The sequence below is a fragment of the Cimex lectularius genome, unplaced genomic scaffold (assembly GCF_000648675.2).
Source record: "Cimex lectularius strain Harlan isolate CLEC.00 unplaced genomic scaffold, Clec_2.1 scaffold5, whole genome shotgun sequence".
Lineage (NCBI taxonomy): Eukaryota > Metazoa > Arthropoda > Insecta > Hemiptera > Cimicidae > Cimex > Cimex lectularius.
In genome coordinates, this window is record NW_019392993.1 from 2,381,781 (window position 1) to 2,408,693 (window position 26,913).

The following is a 26,913-nucleotide window of genomic DNA, read 5'->3' on the forward strand; positions in this document are numbered from 1 at the left end:
ACTGGAAAATGCATTTATTGACTTTATCAATTCTAAAAATTCTGAATTCTACTCAGACGGAATTAATAAGTTACCAACACGTTGGGAGAAATGTATTGAGAGTATGGGAAATTATTTTGATTAAAGAACATTGCTTTAAAGTAACTAGTTTCTTTTTTTTTGTTTAATACCAAAATCCTGCATTATTTTCCGGACAACCCAATATTATTTTTATTTAATTTTTTTTTTAATTATTCAAGAACTAAATTGATTTGATGACTTACGTGACAACAGTTTCTTTCCATCTTGAGTTTTCTGATGACAAACCGTTTATCAATCTGTTTGCCAAGTCAATAGAGTTCAACATTTTTTCTTCTTCTGCTTGGCAAGCCATTTTTTCAGCTACGGCTTGTTCAAACTTTCTTGTCAAAGCTCCAAGCTCTTCTTCCAGTTTCTGTGAAGTGTGGTTTTTGTTACAAAAATATTATAAAACATGATTAATTACAATAAATTATTACATTGATTTTATTATTAATTTCTTCGAGCTTGGCCCTTGCCCGATTCAACTCATTCCTAGCAGCAGCCTCTGCGTTTTTCTTAGGTAAAACCACCATCCAAACTTCGTGGAATTTCATTATATTAATTACCCATTCACAGAGACCTAACAGAGTGTATATTAAAAGTATATTACATGTTACATTTATTATTACACTTTAAATAGTCAAAAAATGTACCGCCAGCAGCAGACGATTTAGTAACTACTCTCTTCGGATCAAAATCTGGATCAGCCAAATAAGGTTGAATAGCCTTGACCACTTCTGGGTGGATATTTTCCTTATTGAAGTTTTGTAAATTGTATAGAAACTGATCCACAGTACCCATCATTACCTATTAAAACAATTATTTCATTAAACCAACATAAAAAAATAGGGCTAAAGTTTTACCTTGTATGATAAAACATATCTATATAATGAACAGACAGGGAGTGAAAAATAGTGATTTTTACCTTACATGCTTTCCAGCTTCTGTCTCTTGGTACTTTACCTCCTTTCGACATCAAAACCAACACGGCACTAGCAACTTTTGCAACTGCTTCATGAGGTGTACCAAAGGATTTCAATTCAATTAGATTTTTCTGAAAAAAAGTTTTAATAACTCATCTCTATTCAATTGTTCATCCAATTTAAACGATTGTATTAATACTTTGTCTAGAGTATCCAGAGCAGCTGCAGCACCTTCCAGTGCAGGCATAGCTTTTTCTAAATCTTCTTCACACATTTTTTGTTTGATAGACACGTCAATTTCTATAATTTGACATTTTCTTTCTTCTTCCTGAGCTGTAATGCAGACAAAAAATTGCCAAAATAAATTCTTGAGTTAGTTGTATTATCCATCTACATACCAAAAACCTTTTCTTTTGCAACTTTCTCGGCTTCTCTTCCTACTATCCTCACAAGCTCACTAGCAGCTTGATTTTTCTGTGCTACAATTTTCTTTTGGTCATTCAATTTTGATTTCAATAATGCTGCCTGAAACATTAAAAATAATGTATATACAAATATGTGCCTGTTGTATTTTAGTTTTTTTTACCTCTTCTGAGCAAGTTATTAGCTTTTGTAAACCACTTTGAAGTCGTTTTATTTTGTCTCGATTTTCTTTAAATTTCGCTTTTAGCAATTTTGTGTAAAGGCTAATGAGCTCCAGGAATGATTTGGGTGTTGTATAATTATATCTTCTTTCATTTAGCAAGTATGCATTTGACATGTTATTCACACTTGTATGAATAGCTGCCATACATAATGACATAGGCGATTTAAGTCGATCCTAAAATAAGTAACATATAGATTAAAAAAGGATACAAACGGATGTCTAAAAATTGAACAAAAAACATACAGGCAAATTTTCGTTATCAAATAAGAATCTGAAAGACACATTTTCTAGAGCTTTTTTGGGCCATTCCATAAACCAGTCTATTGTTGTACAGTTGACCAAAGCTGGAAACTTTCTAGCTCTAACTCTAAGAGTTGATCCGACGGGTGAAAAGCACAAAATTGTTTTTATATTTCGTCTCACTCGGTCTATGTAAAATGACCAACTTCCATCTTTAGTCTGTTTCATCCCTGCACTTTTTGCCTGAAATAAGTAAAATATTTAATGCTTAAAATTAAAGGCGAGGTGTAAAAAAAATGTTTACCTCTGGGGCGACAATTTTACAAATATTGTCTATTTCATCGTCAGCGAAAAGGTCAGGAATTTCACCTGAGGCCAACATATCATTAATAGACACCAAAAACTTTTCTTCTGGTATTTGCGAGTCTGTCATCAGGAACATCATTGCGACATTTTTTAATCCTGCTTTAATATATAACTGAGCAATATCAGCCTATTTATTGGAATGGAGAAATGTCAAATTTTAATTTCTAATAATAAAACTTCTGATATTTAGCTGAGATCTACCTTCAAATCAGGAATACCGTAGCCTTTTCTTAGCTGTATTTGGAATGCATCAAGACTAGAAATAAATGCAGACAGTCTTGACAATGACTGCTTTCCACTACCTCCCACGCCAACAAGTAATGCGTTTCCTCTTGGCATTTCCATTACTCTGTTTATTCTACACAAACATTTTATTATATTACATATTTTTTTAACTGATTTTATTTTAATTAAATATATAATTAACAGACATTTAATTAATAAAAAAGATAGATAGTATACATTCTCTGGTTTATAGTAGTTAATAATGTAATCTGAGATCCCAAAGATGGAATTAATGAACCTTCGGAAAATCTAGGCTGTGTTTAGGACTACAAACTTTTTTTTAGACCAAGAAACATACATTTATATGCTTGCACAACCCACAGAGTTTCGGGCTGTTGGCTTTGGGCTTGGGGAGTGGCCTTATTTGAGATAACGTGTGTATGCCTTCTACCCCCGAATTAAAATCTGTCATGCGATAGGGTATTTGAGGGAGCAATTATTTTGTTCAATTGGGTGGGGTAAAAAAAGGGTGATTGCTGCCATGCTTATTAGCAATATGGGAAAACTTGCTCCTTCTACATCAGTATTGCACAAAAATTATCTATGCAATTTTTATTTGGTTATTGAAACCAATTGAAAAGTAAAAAATCTAGATATTTATGAGGAAAAAAATGATATTAAATAAAAAAAGTTTTTTTTTCTTAAAAAAACATTTTTAATTTATTGTCACATATTTAAAATAACTATTTCTTAATTAACGATAAGTAAACAACAAATCCACAAAGACCTTCAAACAAAAGAGTAAGAAATTCTAAGTTTTATCAGCTGTTTTAAAATTGAATTTTATATTAAAAGTTATAGAAAAATTTCTGTCTTAAATTTCTAGTTTTCAGGATAATGAAATTGAAGTTACCGGCATATGTGGGCCATTGCATCTTCAAAAAGAACCAAATTCATTGTTGAAATTATGTCATTGTATTGTGACATTGCTTCGTTCAGCAGTTTGTTCAAATGCTGCCAAGAATCACAAGGCATGTACTTTGGATCACCCAGGCCTTCGGAAAAGTGGCAGAAGAGCAAAGGTTTTACAGAGTATTCCTCTTCCACAAATTCCTAAATGTGTAAGTACTTATTATTGCATTTGTTCACAAAGTTTTCATCGATAATTTGTATATAAAAAATCTTTTTCACTCACAGGAGCAACTCTCTTTATCGTTTCAATAAGTACTTTGTGAAACAGGTCCTGGTCCTTGTGTTCTACGAGCCGGTCACAATACACTCGAGTTGCTTCATGCATCCATAGCTTTAACAACACGACTGGAGCTACAATGCAATCTGCGCTCGTTTGGATCATAATCTGAAAGGAACAAAACAAATGTATGGCATAGAACGATTGTTTGAAGAAATACCTACCTGAAAAATACTGCTTAAATCCCTTAAATTAAATATGTAGTGGAATTTGATAGCAGTCGGTAGGAAAGTTTGTTGCATTTTGAAGTGCAATTGAATAGCACAGTTAACAACTGAGTCACAAGTTTTCATGACTGTTTGTTGGAACTTATTTGTTGGATTGTGAAGATGTTGTGACAGAAGCGTTGTGTAGATGTGATTCAAAGCTTCATTACTTGGAAAACTAAAGAAAAAAGAAAATACAAAAAGTTGATGATTCTTTGTTGTTGATATTTTAACAGTAATTTACTTAGATTATAAAAAAAAACTTAAGAAGATAGTTTATAATGCTTTAAATATGCTAATTTTTGTACCTTAGAGCAAAAACTGCAAAATGTCTTTGTAGTCTTCCATCAATAGAGAAGCTTCCTGCAGTAGGGTTCATGCAGGCAACAAACATTATATTGTGAATATCTTTCAACGTCAATTTCTGTCTGTCGTACCAATGCTGATAATCCATGTGCTGTCTAATTAAAGTGTGTGGTTGTACAGTTCCATATTTATCAACCTGAAATTTACAAACAACGATGCTTTGAAACAATAATGATACAATTAACCATGGTACAACGGCTATGTACTACTAACTTCAGGCATGTTCATATCGTCAATAAAATATATCATATGCTTGTTCCCTTGTGGCGCATAATTTCGTCCAGCTTTCTTTTCAAGGGGTTTTTCAAGAACTTTTTGAAGCAATTCTATCAAAGGAATTTAAAGAAATTAGGCAAAATGGATGCAAGTATGAAAGATATCTAATTTGATTTTATACCAGAAGTTGTATAAAAGTTAAATGCTATGTTAGTGACAGCAAATTTATCGCTAAGTGAACTCATTTTATCCAAAATGACAACAGATTTTCCACATCCTGCATTTCCTATAAGCATGGTGTTTCTGTGCTGTTCCATTAGAAGGTCAAGGAAGTATCTAACTCTTGCTGTTTCCGATGTGTTGACTAATGCAGCCTGCATAATTTTGAACACAAATTATTAATTAATTAACAGGCCAATTGTTTTAAAACAGATTGTGGAAAACACATCACTTGTAGAGGAATATCATAATCCAGTTCAAAATCGACTATTTTATCCGTCCAAGGCAAGAATCGCTTTGATTCTTGGTCGATATAGTAATCAAATACTGGAGCGTTTCCACTCTGTACAGCCACAGGAAATTTGACACTTTTGAACTCATTAATCCACCATCTTGTGAACTCCATCCTCCAATCTACTATCTAAAATATGCATAACACATATTATTAATTAAAGACATAAAAATCACTTAAAAATTAATATTAGTACCTGATCTTTGAATGTTGAAGAGCCAAAAGCCCAGACACAAGCAAACACAAAATATATCTCATACCATTCTTTAGGACACTCTGATGGGCAGTTTACAGGTATGATTAGACATTCCAGAAGTACACACAGCATCTGTATATGTGCTATATCTGGTATTGGAGTTATTTTTTTCCATTTTCCAGCTTTGTTAGCATCAAGAACTGGAGGGATATATTTTTCAAATAAGACTTGTAAGGTCATTTTTTCACTCTCATTTGATCTTGTATCTAACCAACTTGCTACATAACTGAAAGAATGTTTCAATAATAAGAACAAATCTTTTATAATTATTTACTGCATTACTCACGGGTTCCATCCCAAATCGGTTGGGTTTATATACAATATTCCAGCTCTCGATACAGTTGCTGGTGTAGCTGATCTTAAATTGGAGATTTCAAATAACAGTCTCATGGATGGTGTTAAAGCGATTCTCTCATTGCTGGCTAACGTGAGCACCTGGAATAATCAAACATGAAGTCAGAAATTACAAAAGGGAAAAATTATAGTGACCTTGTTATCATCCATGACAGTATTGAGAGATTCAATCCACATAGGATCAATGTCTCCATCCATAACCATCCATTTTGGGCCATCTCCTGACATCTGGGCTTGCTCTCTTATCAACACGGAGAAAAGACCTGTAGAGTATTTTCATGAGTTCCGTTGAATTGCATTTGTACTCTATAAAATTTATACCATCTTTCCACTCTCTTGTTTGAGGATTGATAATACCGAAGAGCTCATCGTTGGTAACAGCTTTGGGTTCTAAATCATTATAATGTGGTTTTCTTTTCATATTTGCATAAGTTTTGTAAAGTGTTTTCCAGACACAAGATTTGCCAGTACCAGCAAATCCAATTATAAATACAGAATGCCGTACAGAAAATAATTCTTGAAGCTGGCAAATCTAAAATGGAAAAATCTATTGATCCTAATTCATTACAAATTGAATAAATTGTTACCTTGAGGATAAATCCATCTTCAGGCTGAAGGGACATATCAAGGGCTGCTTGTCTGACTTGAGCTTCAAAGTTCAAATCCCTTTTCCTAGGTACATCCAGTGCAGGGAAAAGATCTCCTATAAGGCCCATAAAAATGTTCACATCGTCTGTCACAATTTTGGGAATGTTGAAATCTCTCAAGGCTCTCATTAGCACCTGTTCTTCAGGCATATCAGGATCTGCTCTCTAGTAGATGAAATTTAATAAATTAAAATTTCTTACAATACTTAATTTTATTTTGACATTACTCTTAATTTTCCAGCAATAACCAGGACAGACTTTATGGCTCTTAAACCCCAATCATAATGATCTTGCTTAGAAAGTAATTCTTTACACAGTGAGTACAACGTCAAAAACTTCTTTCCTAAAACTCTCGCCTCTTGGAAGGCTTCACCGATCAACATAATTTCACAAATCAAGTCAAAATCAGGCACCACCATAGCACAGGGTCTTTAAACGAATAAAATACAATTAAACCTATTACTAAAACATATTTAATTTGAATCACTGTACCTGAACAGAGCTTTCAAGTTTTCAGGCAATTCAGCTCTTCCAGCATATCCAGGATTCATAGTGATGAAAATTCCCACCGTTGGTATCAATGTAATCATTTCACCTTGGAAGTTGAATGTTCTCTTCTTTGACTTAATAGCATCAAGCACAGTTTTAACTTGTGTTGCTATTACAGACAATACTTCAACTGAAATTCTGTTGAATTCATCAAAACAACCCCAAGCACCAGTCTGGGCCAAGCCTTTGTATATATTACCACAAGACTGAAAATTTGGATTCACTGTTTAGTAATTCAACGTTAATCACCATTTTGACTTTCTTACCCTATAGTCCATCTGTTCTGAACAATTAAATACATATACCATCATTCCTAAACCCTTGCCAAGATCTTTTGTTGTTTCTGTTTTTCCTGTACCGGCTGGTCCTGCAGGAGCACCTCCCATAACTAAATGAAGTGACTGTTAAAAAAAAAAAAAAATTATGTTAGCTGTAAAATCTTTTGTTTTTCTTTTGGTCTGAATAAAAACCTGTGACAGTGTGATGTAGCAACGATCGGTCAGTGGGGTTATAACCAGTCGAGGGATATTTCCTAAATATTCATAATCGTACTTGAACTGAGCATCGCAAATGTTCACATAGCAATCAGATATCTTATAATCCCATCTGGAAAATATTAATACATGAGAAATGAATTATTCAAACAATGAAGAAGATGTTACCTATGTCTTAATTGTGCTTGCCATTGGAAAGCAGAGTTTGATTCAACCTTCATGGCTATAAGCTTTGCAATGACATCTCTTGAATGCACGTCAATTGTACAAATAGTTGTGATTTTCTGTCTCTCACCATCACTTAGGTCTCCCAACATTAGATTGATTAAGTTGTTTAATTGCATTATCTAATCAAAACATACTATTAAAACGAAGAAAAATTTCAAAATATATACCAAACATTACCTGTTTTTTGTTGTATTCTTTGAGAGCATTCTCATAACCCTCTTCTAATTTTCCAAAAGCGATTTCTACTTCCATAGACCACATAATCTGTGTACCCACAAGAGATACTTGTGCCGGGTAATCAAAAACCCATTTTTCTCTCGGTTTGTCATCGTAAGTGTGTAGGGCAAAATTAAAACAGTTCCTCAATGTGCGCCTCATAGCGCTGGTCACGTTATTTAACCATTTTTCAACTTGGCCAGAACATTCACAATTTCCGATAATAGTTACGAATTCGCCATCCTTTGCCCACATTCCTATGGCTGATTTTGTCGTTTTTTGCCCATCCGATTTAAACTTCAGCTTAGAAACTGAATCGTACAATTTTGTCAAGTGCCTGAAGAAAGGAAAAAAGAAAGCCAAAATGAAAATATTTAGTGATATAAACACTTTACTTACTTGCAGACAGCTTCTGGGTTGTTGCTGTTGGAGAGAATATCAAGAAGATCCACAGAAGACAAAAAATAAAAGCGAGGGAAAGCCAGTCTCTTTGTTTCCAAATATTGTGACAGTGCTTTTTCACATTTTGCCAAATCTTCTTGCATATTTTCAAGCCGTTCTTGTAAATGTGGCCTATTTGTTGCTTTCACAACATTTGGAATGGCTGCAATATCATGGAGCATAGCCTAGAATATTCAGCGATTAGTATACTAATTTTTAATTTAAAAAGAAAATAATATTGACTTTATATTAGATAATTACCTTGAATTCTTTATCAATTTTATCAAATCTTTTTGAATCTTCTGGTAGTTGCTTTCTAATATCATCAGATCCAATGAAAATCGATTCTAAATGCATCCAGGTACGCTGTACTTCACTCCAGGTGTGAATTACTTGATCAGATGTCGAGAGTTTCTTTTGCCAATCTGTTACTTCTTCGATGAAGTAGGAGACAAATTTGGAGCTCAACATATTTTGGAGAGCGGTCTAAAAATCATATATTAGTATTTTCAGGTAACAAAAATAAAGATTGAGTACAAAATTGTTATTTGTATTCATTCACATATTGTAAATTTTTATTATAGTAATTATTATTTTACCTGATTTTCCTCCAGAGTTTCAACAATTTCTTCACTAATTTTAAGCACTTTGCAACCTGATCTGGCATGTGGCTCATAAGCAAACTCCATATTTGCCCAAGTATGCCTCAAATCAGTCAACGTTTTCTCAAATTGCTGTTCTTTCACTGATTTGTCGACAATTGTTTTCACTTCTTCTTCAAATTTGTGTAAATTAAGATCAAGGAGCTCTCTGAGGGTTGTTGTATCCGTAACTGTGAATTTTACCTGAAATGAAAATCGTATATGAAGACTTTGGCATAAATTACTAAAAAAGTCGGCTTCAATATTAAAAATCATAATTACATTGGTGGCTTGCATCAACTGTTTCCAATGTCTTTCTCTCATAGAAGGATTTTGAAGTTCTGTTATAGCCCTGAGGGCTGTTAGCAAATTCTTGATAATTGATTCCAGATTAAAGTATAGATCCCATTCTCGAAGAGTTTTGTCAAGCACTGCAAGGATACGATATTTTTTTTATGAATAAAGCATTCTCTACATATTCATTATTAATGTAAGGCAAATTAATTTACATCGGAGTTCTTTGGAATATTTCTTCATTTCCATGTCCATAACTTCAGAGTCAATCTTTTTCCAAGAAGTAGACTCCCAATCTTCTGTAGTTGATTTTATAACCAGTATATAATCCCAAAGTATCTATTACAAAAAATGAAATAAACATTATTTTATTGCTGTAGGGGATTGATGTCATTTTTATACTTTTGCAAGTTTTAATTCCTTTCTGAATGTTTTCAGCATTTTAAATTCTGGTACTGGAACTTCAAAAAGGCCAGCTTGCTCTGTCAACCGTTCGCATATTTCTTCAAAATGTTTAACTTCTACATCACATTTGTCTATTTCAATGTATGGATCCCAACATCCCCATCTGTCAAAAAATGTTAGTACTTGATAAGAATTTTTGGCTCGTCAAAAATTGACTATTTTGCAAAATTTTTTGTAATATGAAACTATAAGATTAAACATTATTAATTGTGGTGATTACGAGAAAAATGGTTTCTTCTTAAATCCTGCATAATACAAGTGTTGTCTGACATCAAAAAATTGCAAACGACGCCTGATTGTATTTGATTCCTCCTGAAGAAGTGGAGCAGCATTTGCTTTTACAGAAAGTGCCACTTTCTTTAGATTGATCCATCTCTCTGGCATAATCTAATTAGAATCAATAAAATTTTACTCTTCTAAAATCATACAGTTTATATTTACATTTTTTACACAAAAACTGGTATACATACTGCAAGTAAATTAATGATATCTTCCGGAAGATCAACACCATGCGCTTTGAGTAAATCGACAGTTTCTCTCATTGGTTCAAACATCGTGTCTGCCTCATTAGATCTTTCATTGATTTTCAATAACACTCCTATCACAGCAACAAGACCGTCGTAGTCTCCCTTAACCAATGGCTTTGCCAAAGCTGCTGATGAATCATCTATGAACTTGTTTAAATCGGTCAATCTAAGGAAAAGGTGTTTTTAACATAATTTATGATCTGACGGAAAATTTAATAAATGGCAATTAAGACACACTTGAAGATAATGTCATTCTTTAGGTGGTTTTTATAAAGCATGCCCCATTGATGACAATGGTCAAGCAATGCATGTTTGAACAGGGATAAATCTATTCGAAGCCATCCGTCAAGGACATCAGTTGTGTCCATTTCATAAATTTCAGCATAAAGTTTTTCATAGTGTTCAATCTAAAATTAAATATATGTATATATAAAAAACTACATATTATGACAGTATTAGGTAAAAATGTCCACCATATTCTTAAAATCAACAAGTCTTGGCGCCTCTTGGGGCAACTTAGGAGCATTTGGATCCTCGAGCATTCTTTTTTCCATTTGAAGTTCGTCAGGTGTGAGTAATTTGTTATACTTTAGGAACTGTCTTAAATTTTCTGTACGATCTGTAGTCCAGAGATAGGAGTAGTCATAAAAATCTTGCATATATGAGTTCAACTGAAAAATTAGCAAGTTAATTATATCTCCGAGTTTTCTTTTGTTAAAGTTTTTATTACTTTGGCCATTGCAATGACAAATTTTTTCATAGTTTCAGCCTCCATGTTAATTATGTCAGGGTTTTTAGTTACATCATCCTGAAAATTGGATAATTTTATTTCTTTATAATATTATGTAATTTATTGACAATACCATATAAGTAACTGCACGTTTTCGATAAGAAATTCTTGGCACAAGAAGTGCCATTGCATTTAGATCTTTAGTTATTAAATTCATCAGTCCTATAAGTGATTTAGGATCTTCTGCATCATCATTGAGACTGGGTTCAAAAATAATATCCGGTTCTTGGAGTTTCATTTTAACTTCAAAAAGTGGTTCGTTGCCTGCAGCCATTTCTTCAATAAAGTATCCGATTCTATAAAAATAATGAAATAATTAGAAAACTGGACAAGCAGTATTTTTCTTATTCTTTTTTTAATGCTTACGCAACACCAACAGCATGCAAAAGACCTTCTTCAACAAAGTCATCAACCATATCAAGGTAACGGTCCCATCTGTTGATTTTTGAAGGATTGAGAGCAAACTGTTCCATGAGTTGGTTGTACAATTGCTGTAATGAATTATTAAATATGATTAACAAAAAAAATTACTTATGTAAATGTTTTTTATACAGATATCGTGAGATGCGGTCGGGTGTGATGTAGGTTTCAGAAAAACATTTTCTTTATCATGCCAACGTTTCGATCTTTTATTGAGATCATCTTCAGGGCCTGGGATTTACAAACAGTGTTTACATGAAACGTTGGCACGATAAAGAAAATGTTTTTCTGAAACCTACATCACACTCGACCGCATCTCACGATATCTGAATAACTATCGAATAATGGTCACTAATCTCTACATGTTTTTTATACATTTTTCAAAACATTTCACTCTAAAACTTGTTTTGTGTTATACAACACGCTTAATATGCATAAAATGTGTGTTTTGTTTGTTTAATAAAAAATTGTATGTTGGTTGAACATAATATATGAAATAAACTGTTGGAATAAGTATCTATTGAACAAGAACTTACAGAAGGAGTTGGCTTTGGCGTTGAAGGCTTTTCTTCCTCATTTGTTAAAACTACATCCTTCTTTTCTTCATCCATATCCTCTCTCTTGTCACCCCAGATGAATCCATCATCAAGCATTGGGAGGTCTAATTTTGAAACTCCTCGTGTGTCCCTGATTGTATCTATACTTTTTTTATCTTTGGATTTGTCATCTTCTTTCCTCTCTTCTTCCACTTTTATTTTTACCTTTTTCCCTTTCCCACCTTTTTTTTCATTGGCTTTTTTCTCGTCTTCTTCCGGAACAGTTCCCTTTTTCTTTTTACCCCCCTTCTTTCCTCCTCCTCCTCCAGCTTTTTTCGCCTTTCCCTTTTTCCCTTCTTTCTTTTCTTTTTTCTTTTTCTTCACTTCTTCTGGTCTCGGTTGTACAATTGCATAATCTTCTGGTTTTGGGCGTGGATAACCCCTTGCAGATTTCCACAGGTCTGACATATACCTATTATTATATTATTGGTTAACATTTGTGAATATTACTTTCTGTGTTCAGACATACATTGCCCTCATATACGGTCGTTCAAACAGCAGCATTTGTACATCTTCTTCTTCCTCCTCGTCTATTTCTTCTTCTTCCTCTTCTGCTTCTTCCTCCAATTCCTCAAACCCTTCTACATCAATAAGTGTCATGTCCTATAAATTATTAAATTATCAATTGAAACAATTTAAATTTTCCTCTCTGTCATTTATATATTTATAATTAATCCTATTTACCAACAGCGTTGCAGAAGATTCTGGATCCTCATCTAATAAAATATATTTTAAAATTAGTATCATCCAATAAATTAATTGTTAATTTTTACCTTTAGCTTTTTTCTTTTTAAGAATGCTTCCTCTAGATAATGAATGAATGTCAGTTATCTTTGGTGGTACTGGTATTGGGGCTTCCTCTTCTTCTACTTTTTCTTCCAACATCCCTTGTGAAAGTTGCTGTGAAATGTCAGTATCATCTTTTTTAGACTCATCGAGGGACGATGCACTTTCAATCACTGGGAGATCATGCAAAAGGCGGAAGTTAATGTCAATCAAGCGGTATATTTCTTCACCCGCAGCTATGATTTGATCATATCTATATAAAAGATAATATTTATATTAAAAAGTTTTATTTATGTTTTATCTAATTTAATAAGTAAACACTTTTACAATAATCTTTAAACAATAGGTGTATTTAAATTTTTTTGTATACTGAGAAAGTGAAGTAAAGTATTCTGATGTTAATTCTTTGAGTAAAGCTATCTGGACACTTTCGTATACACTGTGACAAGTAATAAAATGATTTGGTACAAATAATCCTTGATGAAATTTGTCAAGAAAATAAAAATAAAAGACACAATTTGTTTTCAACAATTGTTTTGACAATAGAAACAATACATAAAACATAATTCAGTTTTATAATAAAAGTTCTAATGGTCAAATATTCCCTGTGAATTGATCTTTGATAATCGAAACTTCATCCAATTTAAATTTTTATTGTGTACCCTCTGACCTTACATTTAACCATTTTCAATTTAGTTAAGTTTGGGTTTATGTTAACAGAATTGTTTGTAGAGATGCTACCTTCTATTCACTGAAACTAAATCGTTGTGTTGTAACAAGGATTCTTTTTTATTTGGAATTCTGCTGTATAAAGGTTTGAAATTCCACTGGTTTATAAGCTCTATAACTCTTTTAAGGTTTTCTTGTGCCTTCATAACCCTATCAGCAACAACCCAGACTGAATCTCGTAACTTTTCAATACATTCCCAATTGTCTGCAAATGTTGTGTACATGGTAATTAAACAGTACTTTTTACAAGACAATAAATCAGTTATATATTAATTCCAATAATTTTACTTGGACTTTTCCAATTGTTCCAATCAAGAATCTGTTGAATAAGAACATCGATCACAGCGATTTCATCTTGAACTATGTCAAATTCTTGTGGCTTTGTCTTTTGTCTTATCATGTTATACCTAAATAATAATATAATTTTAAAATAATTAAACCATTTTTTATTTAATTCAGTAGGGCCTTACCAGCCTACAGTCTTCGTCAGCGTAGTATTCCATAAATGTAGTTCATCACTTCTAGCAAAAAGTTCTAGGGCATCTTCAGGAATCCCCTCTACACCACCCATCATATTCATAAAACGTACTTCTCTCAGAGCAGCGATTAACTGGAAAGGATTATTACACATATATTTCAAATCTACATTAAAAATAATTTTTTAAGGAGATAAATTTCCCACACCTTTTTATCAAAATTCAGATTGAGCAGTTTAGCATTTGATATAGTAATGATTGTTTTCTTTAAATTAGATCTAATTTCATCAGGCACTTTTATAAACCATTTCTGGAGAACCTCTTCTTCCAGAATTCCAAGATTACCAATCAATTCTTTCGCCCTTTTCATCAGTAATTCCATATCATCGTTATGGCAAGACCTTCAAATAATTAATAACTGTTAATTAAAATGTTTTTAATTGAGTATTTATAGGTAAACATTACTCGTGTTCAAATTGTTCCAATTCTTCCAGTGGATAGGAGATGCGACATTTTAATCCTCTCATCCAATTTATGGCTCCCGCTACAGGTGGCCAATTGTTTGCAACATCTAAACCTCCTGTTTGCTTATACTTATCCAATTGATCAAGGTATATTTTCTGAAAATGAAATATAAATACTGGCTAGATCTTCAATGAGTAAAATTAATGATTAATTTATGCATTTGTACACAATACTTAACATAAAAGGAAAATTCTTAGACTTTGCCTCTATGCAAAATTGATCATTAGAAATACAATTTTTATTTCTGACAATTAATTATTAATATCTGAATAATTGTAAAAATTTTGCAATAAAATTAAGTTTTGTTCGGTCATATTAGTTTTGATTATTTTGCAATTTAAAACAATAGAATATGTAGACAAACACCCATTCAAACTGAATAAAAACATTTGGCGAATGATAATAGACTAACATATAAGTTAGTAATTACGTTAAAAAAAATAAAACCTTACATGTTCAACTGCAACTTCTTCCTTATAAAGTTGAGAAATTTTACTGTATTTCATAGCCATAGCTGAGTCTACAATTGGTCGATCCAAAAATGGACGAAACAGGTAAACCATCTGTAAAGATTTGATTGAATTTAGTGAATATTGCGTTTATTTGAATATTTATTTTAAATGAAGACATTTACACTGAATATGTCTCGAAAATTAGTGCAATTGTCAAATCCAAGGGCGCATATTGCAGCCATTCTATTATCAAAGTCTTTTATCTTTTCTTTGAAAACTTGAAAGTCTCGTTCCCATGAATTGTCATCTAGATCACCAGGATCATATTGTATATTACGGAGAACTTCAACAGCGGCGTTAAACTCTTCATAGAGGGTGCCAAGCCTCCGGCTCAAATTATAGCTGTAGTAACCACCGATTTCTACTTTCTCAAGCTTCTGGTATTCTATACATTGTGCAAAGACTTCCTAAAAGAATATTAAATAGTGAAATAAATACTTCATCATTGGCTAATGAATTACCTCGAGCTGTGTTAAACGTTTTATTTGATCATTGTATCTATTGAACAATTCTTCTGTTTCATAGATCCAATAAACGGGTTCTGAGAGTGGAGGAAATACTTTACCTATTTCCATGTCGTAAGATTCAAACAGTTTTCTGTAATAATAAGGGTACATAAAAAATATATTTTAATTACATTTAAATAAATTACTTACTTAAAGAGTTTTAAATTTTCAACAACTTTTTTGAGTTTTGCAAAGTTTTCGTCGAATTCACCTTGGAATAAAGAAGGAGGGTCAACTGCTTTGTAAGACTACAAACACAAGCAAATTAATAAACCCCCTTCCATTAAATATATATTCTTATTAGATGCTTACAACGTCTATAATCATATTTAAAACCAAGCTCATAAAATGATTTAGTTTTGTGTTGTTGCAAAAATATGGGCAATGCACCCACATAAGTGCAATAGAATGTATTAGTGGTATAAATGTGTTTTCTCCAATCTCAAAATCAATCGCTTGGACTTTATCAATAGGTTTCTTCAATGCATAAAAATATTTATCCATTTCTCTCGCCTCTTTTAATGCTACAATAAAATAATAATTGTAATATTATTACTTAATTAGTTGATTTTGATTTTGTTTTACCAGCCATGACAGAATCAACCAGTTCATTAAAACAAGGAAGAAAAACACTTTCGGTCATTTCAAGAATCCTAGCCATTCTTTTTACCTTTGGCTCAGTTAACTGTTCATAAATCTCTTCAAGATTCTTTACTCGAGAACCCCACCATTTAAATTCTAAAATTAATAAAACATTAGACAATAAGTAGTAAAATAGATCAGAAATAAAATATACAAAAGTAGATGGTTAAAATTATGACAAACCTGCACTTGGCAAAGGATGTTTTTGCTCTTGGAAAATCTCTGTTGAAACTCTTTTTAATATCCCTTCATTAAGTTGAATTGACCAATTTAAAACAGCACTTTCATAATTCATTCTTAACTGAACATCAATCATTTTTCCTTTCCTGTGGAAATAAAATGCGGCAATTAACTTTTTGTTGTGATCAGTACATAGATGCTATGTTTGTAAATGTTTCTTACGATTCTTTTATATTTCTTTCCTCTTCATAAACCCTATCAATTCCATCAGGAAGTGGAAGGAGGATCGCTCCTTGTAGGTCGCCTTTAAATTTAGACACAACATCTTTCATGTCTTGAACCCTTCTTGTCACATCATCGATTAGAGTTTTGGGCCATTTTTCATTGCTTGGAGATGTAATCATAGGAACTAAAATCTACGCAGATAAAATTGAACTTTGTATGTAAAAATGATTGCTCTTCAACAAGTTCGTAAACTTACATCATCAACAAGTGTAACTATTTCTTCAATCGGTTTCGGAGATAAATCGCCAAAAATTATGAGTTCTCTTAGATTGGATGGAGTGATCATAGATGAAACTTTTTTCATTAAAAAGCAAGTTTTCGCTTTTGTATTTGCCGGGTATTCGAAAGTTGGCCACATGAGACCACTTGGTAGTATGGTAATAAATAGTGTCATTTTCTCTGCTATGTTAAAGAATTTTAATATGATTGCCTAGAAAAAAGTTATAAAATTATTAATGGTGAATATGTTAATTCTAACATATTTGTAAATTCATATTTGCTAAGTGGTCACAATGGACCATATAAATTACATATTCCAATTAATTCTTCTTTTTATCTAAGATTTTTGGCTGAGATGAAAAACCTTAAATAAAAAGAATAATTAATTGGCATATTTATAAAGTTTAGTTGCTATTGAAGTTTTTGAAGTCCCTGTGGTTTTCAAAACTCTTGGTTCTCTGTGTCATAGCCAGATCTATAAAGGATAACATAGAATTTACACACTCTTTTATAAACATAGGTCATTTTCGAGGTGAAAGTTTACTATTTTTTTAGGGTGTTGTTATTACTTTTCCAAAGTGGTGGCCAAGACTTAAGAGTATATTTTAGCTTGGTTCTTCTTCTTCTTTGTCTGTATATCTGATGTCTTTTTTCAATTATCTTTAGAAATACATTGTGATTTCCCTCAATTATTACTTACTGAGTGAGGGATAGGCTTTTGCCTTTGTTTAAAACAGCAACACACTTTTTTACAAAAAATGTTTGCATTATTATTGATATTTAGCCTTTTCTCTGCTTAATTGTGATTCTGATCTGAAAAAGTTTGTGCACTTCTTGTCTAATTGCTGCCATTTTTGAAAACTATTGACTATTTCATTTCCTTTAATCTTTTCTATTCCTAGTTGTACATTAAGATCACTAAATGACTTTTTACAGGCACTCTCAGACCAGATTGAAGTTAAAAGTTTACTAACCAACACATAAATTTCCTATCTGAGAGTAAGTTTATTTTTTGTATGTATGTATGTCTATATTTTTGTATGGGAGACTCTCTGGGAAGCTTAATGATAAACTTAAATGAGTAATGAATTGGTTTGTATGTTTTGTCTTTGACGCCCCACCCAAGGAGGTCACATGTGACTGTCTACGAAGAGGTTATACCTTTTCAAGGAATACTTTCTTGGCTTCTTTCTCTGTTAGATGATATGTTCCCATTCCTCTATCTACATATATGATCTCCTCACCTTCAGATCCTTGTACACTCCCACCCTTCTGAGTGTTCTATCCACCCAGACGTATAACTACTGCATTCACCCTGTCTGCCAAGCCCCATCCCTTTCCACCTTTAAAACCCGTTTCTTTGATTTCTTCATGTCCATACATCTTGGTGCCAAAGATTTTTAATTAATTCCTATAGTAGAACATTTTCATATTTATTATATTTATATATTTTTGTAAAATGTATATTTTTGTATAGCCTTATCAGGTTCAAATCTCTGTAAATATGTTTTTTTATTATTATTACTATTATTATTGGCCTTATGATCTTGCATATTAGCCATGGTACGAATTCTTGTGTGTTCAAATTGGGGGTTATCGGGAAAATAGGGCCAGAGGCGACGGTGGGAATCGAACCCACGACCGCGGCGTGAGAGTCTCTCATGCTAACCACTCGGCTACCGCGGTCCCCCCTGTAAATATGTTGTATTCATTATTAATTATTCAAGGGGATTGAAAGTCCAGAATAAAGTTTATTTTTCATTTCATTTCTCAGCAATTTTAAGTCTCTTCTGCGTATTTATTGTGTACAGAACAGTTTTGACTATTATTAATGTACCATTTTCAAATTTGGGAATTTCATTGTTCCAAAAATTCCTGGTTTACAGAATGATTTCTAATGGTGTGCTAAAAAAGGGTTTTCATTTGTCAGTTTTTTAGGTCTTTTTTCCCCATACTTTATGTGTAGAAGTGACAAAAAAGTGTATGTATAAACTTAACAATTTATGCAATTGATTTAGAATTTAATGCTTTGGCCACCACCATACTAGAGGCTCCACATTTAACTGTGAGTCTAATTATTATAGTTTGTATCGAATATATTACAGTCAATCTTACCCTGGTGTCTTCAGTTCCCATCATCTTTGTCCACTTTTCCAGCCTGAATTTCATCACCCTTTTCAAATACATGAACAAGAAAATCAAGCGTGGATCAGTTTCCCCAATTTCTTCTTCTTCTCCGCCCAAATCCTTTTTATCATCCTCTTTTGAAGAGTCGACTGATGAATCAATAGATTGAGCAATGCTTGCCGACTTACCAATAGCCTCTTCCATTTTGTAACTCTAAGTCCCCCTAGAGACCCTGAGAATAAACAGACAGTATGTAAAATTGTAAAAATGTAAATTGAGCTTAATTATGTTTTACAATAGTTTAAATTATATGATTTTTGTCTAACTGGATTTTTCTATTCTATTTCCTTTCAAAATGAATATGTACTAGATGAAAAACAGTAGTCTAGGTTGGGGATTGTGATAGTCGAGGGGTCAGCTTGATAGGCTGTCAGCTCGTAGACCCTGTGGTCATAGGTTCGATCCCCCCGTCACCCCTGGCCCATTTTTTCATAAGACCCTTTCCCAAAACTATATATGATGAAATAATTAACAGAATTGTACTTTGGCTAATAAGCAAGCTCATAAGGCCATTAAAAAAAGTCTAGGTTAGATAAATTCTTAGTCAAGTGATGTCCCTGATATTCATCATATGTATTTTAATATTTTTAGAAGAAATTATGTGGCATATTTAAGGTGTTTTTGGTGCATATTATATGACATATTTGAAGATTTTTATTACATATAAATCTGGGCTCTAGTCATGAGCATGTAGATGAAATTTGGAGAAATTTAAAACTAATAGAAGCTCATTTAGGAACATCGAAAATAATAAAAGTCCAAGAATAGTTTCTTAATTTTCTTTAATTCTTAATTTTCAAGTTTCTTTATTAAATTATCTTAGTATAGATGAGAGGGCTGTGTACATCAAGAAGGGAAGCACAAACCCCCCCTTCATAGTACCTCCATCCATCAACATCAAGATCGTTATGCTCTTGTCTCAAGCCTTAGTATAGTCTTTATTAAAGTAAATATATGAAACGAAAAGATTGTTAACATAAAAATGTTACGTGTAAGTATGTTGCACTCTTGTGGGCAAAGAAATAAGAAAAAACCAACTGGGTGTTTGAAGGCGTATTGCTTTGCTAATATTTAATTGTAAGTGTTATTGATTCAATTTCGGTATTTTTATTCAGTTCAGTTTTTTGGTGTTTTTGATTCATAGTACATAGATGAATACATTTGTACTTCAATGACAACCAGCGAGAATAGGCGGTCCATTGATAACAAATATTACAATACGTTCGTTCAAGTTTCCGATCAACTTTAACATTTACAATAATGAAAAATTATATTATACAATCCTGCAATTAAAGAAGAAAATATTTAAACATATTATTTATGTAATTTAATTATAAAGGCTGACAGTTTCCCGCTCGAAACGTTCAGCTGCAACCTTTGAGTAAACAACCACGCATGAAACTTAAAGCATAAAAGCACATTCGATGAGGGGTAGTTATTAAATATTTATTATAAAAAAAGAACTTAATATACAACTTTTTCTTCAAAACCTACTGAGAGAGTTAAGGTATGTACATTAAACGCCTTAAACATATAAAAACTGTTCACTTTAAACAGGTGTGAACAATAAATATCGATCTTATTTTTATGTCCTTTGTAATACTTTTGTAAAAAGAAATAAATGAAAACTTTTATTAAATTGACATTTAATTTTGTTCTTTAGACTGAAGTTTTAATTGTAATAGATTCTGTTAAGATCACAGATTTGTTTCTGCTTCTTTATTACTATCTTTCCTCATTTCTTTTTGATTGAGTGATTGTCAAAAGAACAGGCACATTATTTTTTTCCTTTAGGTTTGTGGTGTATGTTAAAACATAAGCATGGCATTCCAAGAAACACATCAACAGTGCAACTGAAAATTTTGACAGACAAGCGTATAATATATGTTTAAGAAGGTTTATTCAGGTTCTAAGTTGAAGAAAATCCATTATAGGCAACTCTAGAATTAGGAGAGAATGCTTTACCACAGCGTTTGACAGTTACAAAATTTATTGGGTCTGTCACTCGTGGGTTTTTTGATGTTAATCAAACGTGTGTCATCATTCTCCATAGTCAATGGGGAACTGAATGTTGAGGTGTTGACGGACCCAATAAGTGTCCCAGTGTTGGTTCAACACGAATTCACCGATTAGTAGACTAATATCCACCATTAAAAGAAATTTGGCTAATCATTTATCATACAAGCTTGTAAGATATATTTAAGGCGATTTATTCAGGTTCAAAGCGGAAGAAAATCTATTATTGACAACTCAGGAGAAAATGCTTTCCCACAGTTGTTGACAATAACAAAGTTTTTGCTTTATTCAGAAGTGAAAATGAACACGAAAGAAATTTGTTGAACCGGCACTGGGTCTGTCATTTGTGGGGTTTTCGATGTTACTCAAACACGCATTGGCATTGTGCCATCTTCAGTGAGGTGTAGACGGGCCCAATAAGTGTCCTAGTGTTGGTTCAACCTGTGTTCACTGACTTGCAGACCAATACTCACAATCAAAAGAAATTCATCTCTACTAAATCATTACTCTTACAAATAATTAGTTCATTGATATTTTAACTAACAATGAAAAATATCTTGTGCAATGATGTTTCCTGCCAAAAAAGTTTATTATACATCTCCCAGATGTTTCAAAACATCAAATTTATGAGCAAAAACTTATGCTTGTCTGGTGGGACAGTTTGAACTTTACCACCGATTATTGGCCATCGGTGAATTGTATTGTGAACAGGCTCAATAAATCCAATGCATCATCCTCCATTTATCAATATGAATGGTGTTGATTTCTGTCATGACATTTGGCTTTAAAAGTAGGAATTAAAGCCACTTCAGTGGGAAATGTTACCAATCCTCTCTGCATTCATTCACATCGTACACGAAAAGGCCAGGCCTGAATATACATATGGGAGTCATTGAAAAATGCCTTCAGCTTAACAAAGAACTCTATATAATAATAGACATTGCCAGTAAAGTGGCAGATTGCTTTAACCTTAATCAAATGGAAGTTTAAAATTTCATGGATTCGTTACAAAGTTTTATTGTGAGATTTTTACATATTGTCTGTTGGGCGATGAACCTGAAATTTGGTCATTACTGATCATTTTGGTCTGCAACTCTTGCTGGGTTCGTTGTCAGATACGTTTCAGCATTTTGCAATCTTCAGGATGTCTGCATTTCAGTTATAATTCAATAAATCTTACTCAAACAGCACTTAGAAAGGATAGGCTTGCTAAAATGATAGATTGCGACCAAATGATAAAGTTTCAAATAAAGAGGATCAAGATGCTGCCTAAATGGGCAATCAATTGTTTATTTCTCATTATGAACTAGATGGTTTTGCATTTTTGGAGGAAGGCGAATGTGAAAAAAATACCTTGGGCAATGGTGGGATTGAACCCACGACCATCGGGTCTACTAGGTGGGTCTGACATGCTGATCACTCGGCTACTCTGTTCCCCCAATTATTTATTTAAATAGTCTTTAAAAAAAAAAAAGTTAAAAATTTCATTTCTTGACAGCTCAATAAAATGATGGAGTTGATCATACTAGTGGATAAATCTGCCATGTCCAAGTACAAAGTTGAAACTGTTGCTTCTTGTTTAATTGTTAAGAAAATTAAGTTGATGGTAGCCATTGGTTTATACCATAGCAATTAACAGGTGGAAACATATAAAACCAAAATGTTTTCCAGTGGGAAAAGAAAAAATTTTTTTGGACCGGAGGTAAATTACGACAGATTCACTGATGCACTAGTTCCTTATTATATTTTTTTAAACACTTCCTTTCATGCATGCTGAATTTTTTGTGTTGAAAGAAAACAAGTGTTTAACATTTGAAATTTTAACTATTCACTAGAATAAACTTGTATTTTAAATGTTTAAATGTTAAAAATTAAAAGTCTTTTATAAATCTTACCTATAATTCTATTTTGCTGTGCCTCTACAACTCCTTTGTTCCCCCTATATTTGACTTAAAATAGAAAAAAACTACTCTACACAAAATCTGATTAAACATGTGTCCATTTAAACATGTTTATGTATTACAGGCTGAAAAATAAATGTGGTAGTACTGGGCAAGTGAAATTGAAATGCAGATTTATTATTTGATTGGTTACAGAAAAGTTCAAAATTATAAAAATAGCAGTTGTATAGATTTAACTAAAAGCTATACAAATAAATAACTTACAACATTAAACTACATTTGTTATATTAATGTAACAGACTTTTTTTTGGTAGTTTGTGTTATTATTTTACTATCTATTCTAGTATTTGTAAAAAAATTTTTTAATGTTAAAGTAAATATGATATTTTCAGCACATACAACATTAAAAGTATATTTTGCTTTTATATGGCATTAATGTTTTCTGAATAAATCAGTGGGGAAAGATAAAATAACATTTACATGATGAGGTCTGCAAGGTGATGAATTATAGCATGATCGTCCCTGATTTTCTAATTCTTTTTTTATAGGCTTTGTTTGTCAGATACATTTATTTTAATATTGTACAGCTTGCTATCAATCCAGTGTATTGACTGGTCTGATTAAGGTACAAATCATGTTAAGGCTAAATGAAGTATCATTAAAACTTTGAAACTCGGGTGCCTTGAAAAGTCTTGATCTAAAGAGTTCCCTTAATATTTCATAAAATATTAACTTTTTACATTTGGTTCTTTGCTGTTTCATTATTGTTGTGTAGCTCATCATTATAAAATGTCAAAATTTTTTGAATTTTAGATGGAAGGGTTTTTAAAAACTGGAAAATTGAACAAAGAAGATGCTACAAAACAGTCAGTGCCAAAGGAAAAACTATTGAAAAAGCCGACACCATGGGTTGAAAAATATAGACCAAAAACAGTCGATGAAGTTGCTGAACAAAAAGAGATTATTTCAGTTCTAAAACAGTGCCTTAATGGTGCAGACTTACCACATCTTTTGTTTTATGGCCCTCCAGGTATGAGGCTTAAATTTAGCTTAATACTATATCTTAATAATACCCTTGAAATATAAGTATTTATTTCTTTGTTATTTAGGTACTGGTAAAACTAGCACAATAATTGCTGCTGCCCATCAATTGTTTGGTGACATGTATAGAGAGAGAATTTTAGAGTTAAATGCTTCTGATGACAGAGGGATTCAAGTAATAAGAGACAAAGTTAAGAATTTTGCCCAGCTGACTGCGAGTTCTACTCGTAATGACGGTCGGCCTTGTCCGCCTTTTAAGATCATAATTCTTGATGAAGCTGATTCCATGACTCATGCAGCACAAGCAGCTCTTAGAAGGACAATAGAAAAAGAAACGAAAACCACTAGGTTTTGTTTGATCTGTAATTATGTGAGTTGTATAATACCACCTCTCACTTCGAGATGCACCAAGTTTAGATTTAAACCACTAGGGGAAGGCATGATACGGACTAGATTGGAAATGATTTGCAAACAAGAAGAGATCACTTGTGAACCCGTCGCTCTGACCAAATTGGTCGAAACATCGGGAGGAGATTTGCGTAGAGCCATCACCTGTCTACAGTCATGCGCTCGGCTCAAAGCTGGGGAACCCATTACGGAAGAAGACGTTTTCGAAGTAACCGGTATTGTGCCACAGAAATGTATTGAAAGTATAATCGAAGCGGCTAGAAGTAACAGTTACGATAAAATTGAATCCACTCTCGAAAAGATAATGGCAGAAGCTTATTCTGGTTCTCAGATTCTAGAACAGCTTCTAGAATTTGTCCTGAATGATATGGAGATACCTGATATGGCAAGAGCGAAAATTTGTGAAAAACTTTCTTTATGTAATTATAGACTTCAGGAAGGATCAAGTGAATTCATTCAGCTAGTAGACTTTTGTTGCACATTTGCTAAAATTTATCAAGAAATTTCTTAGTTTATACATGTTATTTATTTATTTTTTAACACAAATAAAATAATACATTTGGCAGTTTTGAATTCCAGCTGTTTCTTTAATTTTTTACAAACGATATCACGAAGAAATATATTAACTTTAATCAAATTAAAGTCAAAATACATGCTCATGCTACTTGTTCTTTTAATGCTCAAGACATAAGCAACTAAATTTAAATTTATTTAATAAAATAATGTACACTCACTTTACAATACAGCTATTATTTACTCTGTAAGGAAATAATTGGGCATTCTATCTGTATATTGTAAGTTGGAGGAGACACTGCTTTTATTTGTTTTATAAAACAATATTTTTATGCAAAACAATTAAGTACGTACATTTCATTTGTACGATTGTAAAGGGTTAGATTTAGAAAAAAAAATGGTACACCAACTATTAATTATATTTGTAAGATGTACATATTTAAAATGGTATAATACAAGCTAAACGAGTTCATTCAATTCAAAAGAAACAAAAATTCATAAAAATACTATTTTACAATATGAAATATTAATAACAGTTATTATTATAACTTCTGTTAAATAAACAGTTACTTTTGGTGTAATGGGACACCCATAAGATGTATTAATTTGTAAAAGTTTAGTAGAACTGTTTTCGTCATAAACAAACAAAAATCAAATTGAATTTTATATAAACCTAGTTCTCTGGTTTTGGTATTTAATTCAGAAAGTGCTGGTTCTCTAATCGGAGAGTTGCTGATCTATAAACACAAACAGCAAAATGTACTCAGGAACTTTCTTGGTTTCAAATTAAATTTTATGTTCTGTTAGTTTTGTTTTTCAGACGGCCATTGCTTGCAGTGCCCTTACCAACTATTGTAATTATTAAATTTTTTTTGCTCTTATTCATTCTGCAATTTTATTTTATTTATTTTTTTATATATTGAAACCTGTGTATGTTAAAAGTTAGTAACACTATTTTTAAAATTTTATTTTATTTGTAAACTATCGTAACGGTCAGCACTGCTCCCGGAGAACAAATGTTTTGAGAAACCAGCCTAGTCTGGTATTTTCACTGCTGTGGGATTAGGGGCGAGTAGATCTTAAGGGCAACATCGTTTAAGACAGCGTGGAGGATTATGGGGATGGGAGATAGTAAAAAGGGATTGAATGGAATGGTTAGGGTGGAATTTCAGGTTGTGGGAACGAATCAAATCTTGAACGAAGGGAATGTCATCTTGGATGGTAAGGTTAGTGACGTAGTAGGGAGCTGAGATAATTGTCTGAGGACTTTTGGTTGCAATGCTTGGATAGGTTGTATAGTGGGTGGCTTCAGGGTACCCCACAGTTTTGCTCTGTATGTCCAAATAGTCTAATTACTATTTTGTTAAGTTTGTTAGTCATCAGATTTTGACTCTATCAGTGTTCTTAGTTATGTGTGTCTTCTGTTCAGTTCTTGTCGTTTCAGCCTAGTGTGTGGATTAAAGTCTGCACTCTAGTAGTCCTAAGGTAGGCCGTCCACTGGAGCAAGTTCAGCCGAATAGGGCCGGATGATCCAAAAGCGAAGAAACGAATGAGCACGCGTCCTTTAGAACCAATTCGTTCGGTCGTGAAGCACTTTCCGATCCAAATAAAGTTGGATTTTCCAGTCCTATTCGGCCAAATGGTTACTTCGACTTCAACTGTCAACCATGTGACATCAAATGCTCACCATTGTTTAATGTTGTTCTTTGCATTTTGCCTACCTTTTCGTTTCGTTTTCATTTCAATGGATTGCGAAAAATTGATGTGCGGTTGAGGAGCAGGCTCTTGGGACATGCGTGATCCACTCAATCATCGGAGAGATGTCCAGCGTAAGCTGTGGTCAAGGAGGTCTTTAGAAATGGAACTTCTAATATTTCTGTTTATTTCTTTCATTCCATTTGTATGTAAACTAAGAATTTTCGAGCAGCAACAAATCTACATCCATTTGGGCTGTGTCGTAAACTGACGAAAATCGGCTACAGTGGACGACGGCGTTCGGCTATATTGCCGGTCGTCAGTTTGGTCAAATAGTTCGGCTGTTGAACGGCCGTCGTAGTTCGG

General features: G+C 32.8%; 2 protein-coding genes across 3 annotated transcripts in view; one reads left to right on the top strand and one right to left on the bottom strand.

The window, feature by feature from the left end:
• LOC106666099 (dynein beta chain, ciliary-like) overlaps positions 1-23,015 on the bottom strand; it is a 29,043-nt gene extending 6,028 nt beyond the window's left edge. The window contains exons 1-61 of one of the 2 annotated variants that reach the window (XM_014393003.2): positions 22,885-23,014; positions 18,902-19,145; positions 16,764-16,997; positions 16,505-16,698; positions 16,286-16,428; positions 16,046-16,198; positions 15,773-15,984; positions 15,611-15,708; positions 15,416-15,551; positions 15,077-15,361; positions 14,895-15,005; positions 14,383-14,537; positions 14,126-14,318; positions 13,912-14,051; positions 13,730-13,848; positions 13,454-13,646; positions 12,700-12,965; positions 12,611-12,642; positions 12,396-12,529; positions 11,867-12,338; positions 11,277-11,401; positions 10,984-11,206; positions 10,851-10,928; positions 10,594-10,791; positions 10,358-10,527; positions 10,064-10,286; positions 9,814-9,980; positions 9,531-9,696; positions 9,344-9,467; positions 9,117-9,265; positions 8,793-9,038; positions 8,455-8,679; positions 8,152-8,378; positions 7,714-8,089; positions 7,477-7,655; positions 7,285-7,420; positions 7,081-7,215; positions 6,758-7,020; positions 6,493-6,694; positions 6,206-6,430; positions 5,940-6,150; positions 5,754-5,881; positions 5,551-5,699; positions 5,205-5,490; positions 4,949-5,137; positions 4,679-4,871; positions 4,495-4,607; positions 4,224-4,417; positions 3,874-4,093; positions 3,656-3,817; positions 3,374-3,573; positions 2,437-2,593; positions 2,174-2,362; positions 1,873-2,112; positions 1,570-1,803; positions 1,382-1,508; positions 1,183-1,316; positions 986-1,114; positions 714-867; positions 498-640; positions 264-433 (exon numbers count right to left, since the gene is read on the bottom strand). In XM_014393003.2, coding sequence (XP_014248489.1) covers positions 264-433; positions 498-640; positions 714-867; positions 986-1,114; positions 1,183-1,316; positions 1,382-1,508; positions 1,570-1,803; positions 1,873-2,112; positions 2,174-2,362; positions 2,437-2,593; positions 3,374-3,573; positions 3,656-3,817; positions 3,874-4,093; positions 4,224-4,417; positions 4,495-4,607; positions 4,679-4,871; positions 4,949-5,137; positions 5,205-5,490; positions 5,551-5,699; positions 5,754-5,881; positions 5,940-6,150; positions 6,206-6,430; positions 6,493-6,694; positions 6,758-7,020; positions 7,081-7,215; positions 7,285-7,420; positions 7,477-7,655; positions 7,714-8,089; positions 8,152-8,378; positions 8,455-8,679; positions 8,793-9,038; positions 9,117-9,265; positions 9,344-9,467; positions 9,531-9,696; positions 9,814-9,980; positions 10,064-10,286; positions 10,358-10,527; positions 10,594-10,791; positions 10,851-10,928; positions 10,984-11,206; positions 11,277-11,401; positions 11,867-12,338; positions 12,396-12,529; positions 12,611-12,642; positions 12,700-12,965; positions 13,454-13,646; positions 13,730-13,848; positions 13,912-14,051; positions 14,126-14,318; positions 14,383-14,537; positions 14,895-15,005; positions 15,077-15,361; positions 15,416-15,551; positions 15,611-15,708; positions 15,773-15,984; positions 16,046-16,198; positions 16,286-16,428; positions 16,505-16,698; positions 16,764-16,997; positions 18,902-19,117 — 11,045 coding nt within the window. In that variant the 5' untranslated portion in view covers positions 19,118-19,145; positions 22,885-23,014. Of the gene's footprint in view, positions 1-263; positions 434-497; positions 641-713; positions 868-985; positions 1,115-1,182; positions 1,317-1,381; positions 1,509-1,569; positions 1,804-1,872; positions 2,113-2,173; positions 2,363-2,436; positions 2,594-3,373; positions 3,574-3,655; positions 3,818-3,873; positions 4,094-4,223; positions 4,418-4,494; positions 4,608-4,678; positions 4,872-4,948; positions 5,138-5,204; positions 5,491-5,550; positions 5,700-5,753; positions 5,882-5,939; positions 6,151-6,205; positions 6,431-6,492; positions 6,695-6,757; positions 7,021-7,080; positions 7,216-7,284; positions 7,421-7,476; positions 7,656-7,713; positions 8,090-8,151; positions 8,379-8,454; positions 8,680-8,792; positions 9,266-9,343; positions 9,468-9,530; positions 9,697-9,813; positions 9,981-10,063; positions 10,287-10,357; positions 10,528-10,593; positions 10,792-10,850; positions 10,929-10,983; positions 11,207-11,276; positions 11,402-11,866; positions 12,339-12,395; positions 12,530-12,610; positions 12,643-12,699; positions 12,966-13,453; positions 13,647-13,729; positions 13,849-13,911; positions 14,052-14,125; positions 14,319-14,382; positions 14,538-14,894; positions 15,006-15,076; positions 15,362-15,415; positions 15,552-15,610; positions 15,709-15,772; positions 15,985-16,045; positions 16,199-16,285; positions 16,429-16,504; positions 16,699-16,763; positions 16,998-18,901; positions 19,146-22,884 lie in introns of both variants that reach the window. The other variant, XM_024229676.1, reaches the window with a different exon arrangement.
• Positions 20,335-24,917, top strand: LOC106666101 (replication factor C subunit 4). Its single transcript, XM_014393006.2, has 3 exons — positions 20,335-20,480; positions 23,704-23,920; positions 24,000-24,917. Exons 2-3 carry the CDS (start codon positions 23,704-23,706, stop codon positions 24,848-24,850), a joined length of 1,068 nt encoding a protein of 355 aa, XP_014248492.1. The 5' UTR covers positions 20,335-20,480; the 3' UTR covers positions 24,851-24,917.
• Positions 24,918-26,913: the final 1,996 nt, after the last annotated feature.

Coding starts and splice junctions, on each gene's coding strand:
- LOC106666101 (XM_014393006.2), top strand. CDS start 23,704: ATGGAAGGGTTTTTAAAAACTGGAAAATTGAACAAAGAAGATGCTACA. Junction 23,921..23,999: donor TTTGTTTTATGGCCCTCCAG/GTATGAGGCTTA, acceptor TTTGTTATTTAG/GTACTGGTAAAACTAGCACA.